Raw genomic sequence first — 10,628 nt, 5'->3', positions numbered from 1 at the left:
TCTGACTTGAGTGATGTTTTTACTAAACTAATAGAACACACGTGGTTAACATATTTGTGGTCCAGTATCAGGAGTTATAACTGACAACGAAAGACACTGGGACCATAAAACTTAATACAATATGCATCCACGTTAGTTGATTATCGCTGCGATAGATGGCAAAACAAAGTTCCAGTTAACAGATTAGGCAGACCAAGCGTTTGTCGGTGAAATTTATCCAAGACCATCAGTATCAATTTGTGTGTTACTACTGTTAAATTGGTTTCGGAATAGTAGTTGGCCCTTTAATAGTTATAACCGGATATTTACAGTAACTAAACATAAACTAAAACACCGTTTACTAAAAAGGGACCAGGGGAAATATCTCTTCCAACCAGAGTGTCTACTGAACATTTTTGCATTGTGGTCTCGGATGCAGTTTTGTCTAATCAATGTGAACTTAGGATCAATTAGAACACATGAGCACAGATTTCAATAACGTGTCGTATAAATCCTCATAACTCCGTCATTGGTCTAGGTATTGTAATACGGATTAGGCCTTTATCTGCTAAACCTGGAGATAATATGTAATATTTATGTCAATCTGATTAAAATCATATCTGGATTCTCACGCCGTTCCGGTTCACTACTCTGTTTCATCATTTAAGTTTGAACATATTAAATCGATGACGTCGTATTTCTGTTGGCGTTATCGTCGGTGCAAAGGCCCAGTATAGAATCCCGTATTTACTACACGTATATCTATAATATATGACACAAATATCACCATTTCACATTCAATGATTTATCTGTAGATATATTTGATACAAGGTTTTGTACTGGTTTCCACCTTTTCTAGAACATTTTGATACAAAAACACAAATGTAAATCTAACCATAAATCTTATTAATTATACCTATCGTCATGCAACCACATCAATTAAATGTTAAATAGCAATGTAATAAAACTATACCATGTTATAAACTAAACCATGCAATAATACTATACCATGTAATTCAATTATACCCTGTAATAAAACTATACCATGTAATAAAAATATACCATGTAATAAAATTATACCATGTAATAAAACTATACCATGTTATAAACTAAACCATGCAATAATACTATACCATGTAATTCAATTATACCCTGTAATAAAACTATACCATGTAATAAAAATATACCATGTAATAAAATTATACCATGTAATAAAACTATACCATGTTATAAACTAAACCATGCAATAATACTATACCATGTAATAAAACTATACCATGTTATAAACTAAACCATGCAATAATACTATACCATGTAATTTAATTATACCATGTAATAAAACTATACCATGTAATAAAAATATACCATGTAATAAAATTATACCATGTAATAAAACTATACCATGTAATAAAACTATACCATGTTATAAACTAAACCATGCAATAATACTATACCATGTAATAAAATTATACCATGTAATAAAACTATACCATGTTATAAACTAAACCATGCAATAATACTATACCATGTAATTCAATTATACCATGTAATTCAATTATACCCTGTAATAAAACTATACCATGTAATAAAAATATACCATGTAATAAAATTATACCATGTAATAAAACTATACCATGTTATAAACTATACCATGTAATAAAAATATACCATGTAATAAAATTATACCATGTAATAAAACTATACCATGTTATAAACTAAACCATGCAATAATACTATACCATGTAATAAAATTATACCATGTACCATTTACGGCAACATACATAAAAAATATATGGCAACATACAAACAAGAGGCCCAAAGGGCCTTAACGGTCATCTGACTACCTTGGCAATAGTAAAATTAATTATATATGGTGTCACTTTGTCAAGACCATGTCAGGATCATTTTCAATTTCTTTCAACAAGTTTTATTTTCAAACAAGCGGCCCAAGGGCCTTAAAGGTGATAAAAACAGAAGGGACATGAAAAATAAGATAATACGCTAGAAACAATGAAATGTCCGATTAAAAACATATATCAGTTTGATATTTGCTTATAATCAATCTTCACGCTAGAAACAATGAAATGAAATCAATCTTCACATCTTTTTAACGACAGATTTTTTTCTATGACTTACCTCCCTTGAGTTCCGATGAGTTGTGTGACGTCATCTGAGACAATCAACTAGCGGAAGCCGGTGTTCCGATCGCGGAACTATCAACATGCAAATTGTGGATTTTAGCCACAGGTCTTAGTACTAACGGAAATACACACGAAGAAAAATGTTATATTTCGACTTATTGGGTAGCATGTTCCCCTACATAATGACACAATATTGACGTCATAACCTATAAAATGACGTCATTATATGTAAATGATGATGTCATTAATGTCGAGTACATATATCATGTGGAGTATCATGTGAGGGGTTAAACATAAGGTCATTTAATTAGATATATTATTATACCTCACCGATGAGTCACAGTCGCTGATTGGTCGAGAGACGTCACGTGTGAGGGCGACAAAACATCGTGTATCCCGCTGAACGTCATGTTCAAAAATCATGTTTCCCCCATGCGGAGCTCCTCGTACGGTTTAGAAAGAGTTATCGTTCGTGTAACGGAACTCTCCGAGGTATTCCGATAACAAATTAAATGGATGGCAGACGACTATTTCGTCCGAGGAAATGTATTAATATTCTTATGATAAAGGATACAGATAACACAATTACACTCCATATAATGTTTATATGATGTAACATGCTAAAGGGAGTTGATTTGGGCTGAAAGATGCGGTAGGTCTAACTTCTGATTTAACTATATCTGTAACGTTAGCCCAACACGGCAACAGTGTTTTGGGCAAACAACTTAAAGTCTAGCCATTACGTTAGACTTGTATTTTAGCGCGAGAAAAACTTTATTTGTTCGGTATAATAAACAATTTATTGCCCTGACGGTAAAGAGACATGACGCTTAGTTTACCTGCGGCAAGTCATATTTCCCTTGGGCTACGCCCTCGGGAAATATGACATGCCTTGGGTAAACAAAGCGTCATGTCTCCCTACTGTCAAGACAATAAATGTATAGTGTCATGGTAGCCATCTTCGGATTGGGATCAACCAGAGATGTAACAATACTTTGTCGGGACCATGTCGGGATCATTTCATGCAAGTTTCAGCCAAATCGCACCGGTAGAACTTGAGAAGTTCAAAATGTGTTTTCGAGATGGCGGCTGTGGCGGCCATCTTGGATTTCAGATCAACCCGAAAAATAACAACACTTTGTCGGGACCATGTAAGGATCATTTTCAATTTCTTTCAACAAATTTTTATTTCAAACAAGAGGCCCAAGGGCCTTAACATATAGGAAATTAATTAGATATAGTGTCATGGTAGCCATCTTCTATTTGGGATCAAAAAGAGATGTAACAATACTTTGTCGGGACCATGTCAGGATCATTTCATGCAAGTTTCAGCCAAATCGCACCGGTAGAACTTGAGAAATAACATTGTCAACAGTAATTTGTTGATGGGGCTCGCGCAGTGAGCTCATGTCATTATTTAGAGTAACCCCAAATTAATAGGAAAGATGACGCGGACACAGTCAAATACAGTTAAAACTATGTTCAAAGGAGCATGATAATTATTTATAAGTACATGAAGCAGAATTAATTAGATATAGTGCCATGGTAGCCATCTTCGATTCGGGATCAACCAGAGGTGTAACAACACTTTGTCGGGACCATGTCATAATCATTTCATGCAAGAATCAGTCAAATCGCACCGGTAGAACTTGAGAAGAAGTTCAAAATGTGGTTTCAAGATGGCGTCTATGACGGCCATGTTGGATTTTGGATCGAACCGAAAAATAACAACACTTTGTCGGGACCAGGTCGGGATCATTTCATGCAAGTTTCAGCCAAATCGCACCGGTACAACTTGAGAAGAAGTTCAAAATGTGTTTTCAAGATGGCGACCATCTTGGATTTCGGATCAACCCGAAAAATAACAACACTTTGTCGGGACCATGTCAGGATCATTTCATGCAAGTTTCAGCCAAATCGCACCGGTATAACTTGAGAAGAAGTTCAAAATGTGTTTTCAAGATGGCGTCTATGACGGCCATGTTGGATTTTGGATCGAACCGAAAAATAACAACACTTTGTCGGGACCATGTCAGGATCATTTCATGCAAGTTTCAGCCAAATCGCACCGGTAGAACTTGAGAAGAAGTTCAAAATGTCTTTTCAAGATGGCGGCTGTGGCGGCCAGGTTGGATTTCAGATCGACCAGAAAAATAACAACACTTTGTCGGGACCATGTCAGGATCATTTCATGCAAGTTTCAGCCAAATCGCACCGGTAGAACTTGAGAAGAAGTTCAAAATGTGTTTTCAAATTGGCGGCTGTGGCGGCCATGTTGGATTTCGGATAGACCCGAAAAATAACAACACTTTGTCGGGACCATGTCATGATCATTTCATGCAAGTTTCAGCTAAATCGTACTGGTAGAACTTGAATCGTTTATGAGACATCCCGCTGTCGAGATTAGCCATTTGATTTCGTTTACGTTTCATGCTCCCGCCACTGGCCTAGAGCTCCTTGTATCGACATTTCCGAAGTCAGCCACTGTCTAGTCCAATAGCAGTGTCGAATACCTACAGAATGAGATTAATTTATATATATCAATTTATGAGCCTTTGCTGAGGTTCATATGGGATTATAACGCCTGAGTAAAATCAAATAATGACCGAGGTCATTATTTGATATTCTACCAGGGCGTTATAACACCAAATGGACCGAATCAAAGGTCCTTAATTTTTATGTTAGATATACTAAATATCGAAAAAAGTTTCCTTCGTGCTAACTAATCTAAGCATTCGTTATCGTCATGGATGGAACAGCCATTTGAACAGCCGTCATCCGTGATCGCTGGCACAACAATTGTGACGTCACAATGATAATGGCGTCATAATTAGCGCTTGAAGTTCATTGTCTATTTGACTGTCAATGCGTTTGGTAAGATTAAATAGTGGGACTGCAATGAAGAAATGCATGGAGAATAGCTCTACTTCATTTTCCAGCAGAAGTCGACGTCAAGGTATTGGGACGTCACAATGTCATATCGACTTGGGTGTGACGTCACAATAGAAATATTGACTTGGTGTTTCTAAAAATGGAAACATCGAGTTAATATGCTTTCTAAAAATGGAAACATCGAATCAATATCCTAAATATCGCCCTCCACGTGACAGTGTATTAGCCAATGAGAATGGTGGAAAATCGGAGCATATAAATCTGTAGCTTCTTCAATGGCCTGTTGATAACCTCTATAAAAATGACATCTGATGTGATCCCACCGTTGCCACCAAATAAAACGTCCACAAGGGGACACAGCAGAGCGATCACCCATCCAAGTGACAAAGGTTGACGGTGATTATTTGACGTTCGACCATAACATAGAGACAATACTCTTAATGCAGTTGTAATGCAAAATTCATGAACCATTGCACATGTGAGGGAAAGAAAGTTTGTCGTGGTGACGAAAAATCTATCTCATCTATCTTTATAGGCAAAAGACTCCTGGAGAATAGTCCCTTCATTGATGAAATCGATACTTTCTTCCTTTAAAACTGTACATTGCTGTACAAAGTGTTCGTCATTGCTGTATAAGATAATCAAAAGCTAACAGTACTTGAAATCCCATTGCTTGAGTTTCTTGAAATCACAGTTCCTCTTTTATCGATTGAACACGAAGAGCTTCCATTAGGCAACGAAAGAGAGTAAACATATGTCATTCTTTTTAGTATAACTATTTCACGATACCCCAATACATAATCATCTCTATATAGAAGGTTCGGTGGTACAGTATATAAACCTCTCCGGTTACTTACTATGTTAATCTTGTTATGGTGAGATTAAAACTTTGGGAGAGAAACGAATTCGTAAAAGCCTTTACTGGACATTTTTGCGATCACCCAGGGTCCATATTTTTCACGATGACTCGTGTCCTCTCCTGCTCTCTGTTTAATGAAATCATAACCGACTTCTCTATCGTAGTTTGGCTCTAGGAAAAACGGCACAGAAAACCGATCGACTCCAATGTCCATAACACGGTGGCGCGTCGCTTTGAATCGGCCACCAACCATAGAAGAGAGCAAGTCACCGATGTTCACAACGAGACTGTTAGGTCGGGGTTCAATTGGTATCCATTCTTCGCTCGGTGAAAAATATTCCAAACCAGCAAACGCAAAAGTAGAAAGTAAAGTTACGAATCCGGAGTCTGTGTGATCGGGTGTTGATACATACCGCCCACCTTCTGTCCTCGCCAAATCTGGTGGCGATTCCGATCGTGGCGGATAGTGTAGAATACGCAACGTCGAACACGGCTGGTAGGAAAACATGTCAGTAAATGCGTTTTCCTCGAGCCCGAGACCAACGGCGGCTAATCGGAGAATCTTCATAGCAGTCTCGTGCATGATACAATAAAAGTCTTCAAGGAATTGTCTGAATGGGAAGCTTCCGTCTTCCTTGGGCCAAACCGAGGTTTCGTAAAACCAGTTTCCTTGAGAAACTTTGGCGGTACTCCAGTCAATATCTTTACCGAATTCAAAGCCTTCTTTCCTGTTCGTCTGGTTTTCTATGATGGGAAAATAACCCCGGTAGACGTTTCTGTTATTCTTGTTCCAAATTTTCTTCGTGATTGGATCTTTGACCTCGGTTGGCTGACCAAAGAACCACTTGCAGCATTCCTCCAGCTTTGCGCTGTTATAACCATCGACATTATCAACATACAAGAAACCAACCTTTTCAAGACCTTTTACTACAATAGAAGCTTCCTCGGCTTGATGTGTTCCAAACCTGCTCAGGTCAACTACGGGAATTGTATTCATCTCTGCCATGTCTCTTTTGATAAGGCTGAACTGACACTATAAGAAACAAAATGTAACCATATTGTCATTAATTACCTATGCAATGCATGATATCGACTGCGTATGATTTACTATGGCAAGCCAACATGACATATTCAAAATGCAAAGTCGATCATTAATTTCAATGCATATATATATATATATTATATATATATATATGTAAGATATCTTGATTGCTATATAAGATATTTCATGTAGTATTTGAGATATCTTATTAACTATATAATATATCTTTTATAATATATGTGATATCTTATATAAACACTTTAATGAATCTTACATAAGATATCTTTATCGTATACATGTATAAGATATATCATTTAATTTATATGTATATAAGATACCTTAAGAAATAAAAACAATAACGACTGACTAGTAGTGAGCGCTTTCGCCCCATTCAAGGGAGCTTCAGAGCTCCCTTGAATGGGGCGAAAGCGCTCACTACTAGTCAGTCGTTATTTTTTTTATTTCTTATAGATTTCGTCCGTAAGGATCTTAGTTAAAATTTATCATAAGATACCTTATATAGATATCTTATTTAATATAACATTTACATTATATAATTGAAATCTCGTTGCTATATAAGTTAGAAATTTAAGATAGCAATTAATATTCATTTACCCATATTATCCATGACGACTTTGGAAAATTCCAAGATTTATCAGTCGGTAATTAAAATTATTATACCTCAAGTGAGAATCCTGCATTCTGATTTGTCGAGAGATATTTGGTATTTTACACTATCACACGACAGGTAACATTATAACAATAGGAAACAATAGACACGTTCGTAGCAACCCCCTAGCAACGGGTGATAGTGTTTTTTTGACAGTGTAAAATATTAACCGCCCGAAAAAGATGCGCACTCGTTTCTTTTTTCGGCGCCATCTTTGTTTTTTGAAGCGACGCTTCAAAATTTATCTAATTTGGCAAAACTATTACGAAATAGCTCCAGATAAATTTTGAAGCGTCGCTTCAAAAAGCAAAGATGGCACCGAAAAAAAGCATCCTCGATACTCCAGGGGTTCCGATCACATACGATCTCTACACCCCTGGACTATCTCATAGTAAAAACTGGAGGCAACTGGAAAGAACAGGTAATTTAGTCCTTTGATGTACATCAAAAGAACCGTATAACGGCACGCTGTGGTTGACTGTGTGGCTTTGAAGTTGGGCGTCGCTCTCTCTGTAGTCTTCAAAGGAAATCTTTGCAGGCCTGTGATTGGTCAGATATTTTCTTCTGAACTGCCTTCAGTTTTACTATGAGATAGTCCAGGGGTGTAGAGATCGTATGTGATCGGAACCCCTGGAGTATCGAGGCACCGAAAAAAGAAACGAGTGCGCATCTTTTTCGGGCGGTTAATATTTTACACTGTCAAAAATACACTATCACCCGTTGCTAGGGGGTTGCTACGAACGTGTCTATTGTTTCCTATTGTTCTAATGTTACCTGCCGTGTGATAGTGTGAAATACCAAATATCTCTCGACCAATTAGAATGCAGGATTCTCACTTGAGGTATAATAATAGGCACTGTCACCCTCTAATGCAATTGATAGGCTAGGTTCCTTCCTTTCCCCCTGCTCTTGATAGGTAGGGCTAGTTACTGCTAGACGATGCCATGGTAGGACCTTTTAGGATCTAGGAGTCGTCCTCCAAATTAATAGATATATAGGTATAGCAGACGACTCCTCACTCTATGCTTTCACTATATACTTTGCTCTTCCTACTCCATTTCCTATCTTTTCTCGTGCCCCGAAACGTTATATATAGCGTCAAGGTACGTAAAACTCTTCGCTTAATTCTAATGCAGGTAGTATTTATATAATAACGTATGGGCGGTCATAGTAAATGGGACGTGACTACACATGTATACATACACATCATTTTTTAAGTTCCTGTATATTGAGGCCTAAACAGTTTGGTATATACCTATAACGTTGACTTCTATTTTAGATAAGAGTCTTAATGAGTTGACCAATTAACTCGTGTCTTTGGCTGAACTTTGACTGAAATCTGCATCAAAGAGAGCCTTTGTTAGCTTGTAAAAATGCCTCTTGATTGTCATGTCTGGTTGTAGATGTGGTTGTCCCTTAGTGGATAAATTCACTACTTATTATTACCTTTTCCGGTGTGACGAACATATATACTGGTATTAGTTTACATAATACTGAAAGTCCTTCAGGTTAGTTTTTACAATGCCTTTGCCTGGGAGGAGGGGCCTCTACCAAGTGTAAATGTGTATACCAGTGTACCAATTTCACAATACCCCAAAACATAGAAAACACAATTACCGTCTTACGTGTATAAGGTAAGTAGAATTACACGTAAACATAGAAAAAAACACTTACCGTCTTGTGTATATAAGGTAAGTAGAATTACACGTAAACATAGAAAAAAACACTTACCGTCTTGTGTATATAAGGTAAGTAGAATTACACGTAAACATAGAAAACACACTTACCGTCTTACGTGTATAAGGTAAGTAGAATTACACGTAAACATAGAAAACACACTTATCGTCTTACGTGTATAAGGTAAGTAGAATTACACGTAAACATAGAAAACACACTTACCGTCTTACGTGCATAAGGTAAGTAGAATTACACGTAAACATAGAAAACACACTTACCGCCTTACGTGCATAAGGTAAGTAGAATTACACGTAAACATAGAAAACACACTTACCGTCTTACGTGTATAAGGTAAGTAGAATTACACGTAAACATAGAAAACACACTTACCGTCTTACGTGTATAAGGTAAGTAGAATTACACGTAAACATAGAAAACACACTTACCGTCTTACGTGTATAAGGTAAGTAGAATTACACGTAAACATAGAAAACACACTTACCGTCTTACGTGTATAAGGTAAGTAGAATTACACGTAAACATAGAAAACACACTTACCGTCTTACGTGTATAAGGTAAGTAGAATTACACGTAAACATAGAAAACACACTTACCGTCTTACGTGTATAAGGTAAGTAGAATTACACGTAAACAGTGAAAACACACTTACCGTCTTACGTGTATAAGGTAAGTAGAATTACACGTAAACATAGAAAACACACTTACCGTCTTACGTGTATAAGGTAAGTAGAATTACACGTAAACATAGAAAACACACTTACCGTCTTACGTGTATAAGGTAAGTAGAATTACACGTAAACAGTGAAAACACACTTACCGTCTTACGTGTATAAGGTAAGTAGAATTACACGTAAACAGTGACGATGATTAGTAAAGATGTTTCGTATGCTGACTTCCTCACAGGACAACCAGAAGCTACACCCAGTTATATTGTTACTGTATAGAGCACTATTCCGAAGTAGGTCAAACCGATATATACATCATAAGTATGCATGAACACACAAAAAACATAATGGGGGTTTCAGCTAACATCATAGGTTATCTTAACTGTTACATACTTTGTAAGAATTTTGTCATTTAAAAACGCTGACGCAATTTCTGTCTTTATGTTTACATAGTATTAAATTAATGCAACATTTGAGACCGACAAAATATTTAGAAAATTCAAACATTCCAAGGGTAAAGTCAAAATCTACACTTTTGCACTTTCAAACCTGATAGACGTTTTTTAGTGTTTCACATTTTACAGTATGTAAACTACAAATTTAACCTACCATGCTACCATCCTCGTCGGTTCGAATAACCCCTGTCCCACATCTGTACACTTTACACGGTGACTAGGGTATT

The 10,628-nt window shown here is 36.8% G+C and overlaps 1 protein-coding gene across 2 annotated transcripts; it reads right to left on the bottom strand.

Annotated features, from left to right (window-relative positions):
- Positions 1 to 2,052: 2,052 nt before the first annotated feature.
- On the bottom strand, positions 2,053 to 10,220 carry LOC138329204 (uncharacterized). Of its 2 annotated transcripts, none has more exons than XM_069276024.1 (2): positions 10,099 to 10,220; positions 2,053 to 6,904 (listed from the first exon to the last, which is right to left on the bottom strand). In XM_069276024.1, exon 2 carries the CDS (start codon positions 6,875 to 6,877, stop codon positions 5,894 to 5,896), a length of 984 nt encoding a protein of 327 aa, XP_069132125.1. In that variant the 5' UTR covers positions 6,878 to 6,904; positions 10,099 to 10,220; the 3' UTR covers positions 2,053 to 5,893. The 2 variants fall into 2 exon arrangements, with proteins under 2 accessions (XP_069132125.1, XP_069132126.1); XM_069276025.1 differs by lacking the exon at positions 10,099 to 10,220 and adding an exon at positions 9,201 to 9,239.
- Between the last annotated feature and the right edge of the window lie 408 nt (positions 10,221 to 10,628).

Source organism: Argopecten irradians, chromosome 8, assembly GCF_041381155.1.
Source record: "Argopecten irradians isolate NY chromosome 8, Ai_NY, whole genome shotgun sequence".
Taxonomy (NCBI): domain Eukaryota; kingdom Metazoa; phylum Mollusca; class Bivalvia; order Pectinida; family Pectinidae; genus Argopecten; species Argopecten irradians.
This window is presented reverse-complemented; position numbering and strand designations above follow the sequence as displayed.

Excerpts from the sequence above, each read along its gene's own strand:
- LOC138329204 (XM_069276024.1), bottom strand. The coding sequence starts at position 6,877 with ATGGCAGAGATGAATACAATTCCCGTAGTTGACCTGAGCAGGTTTGGA.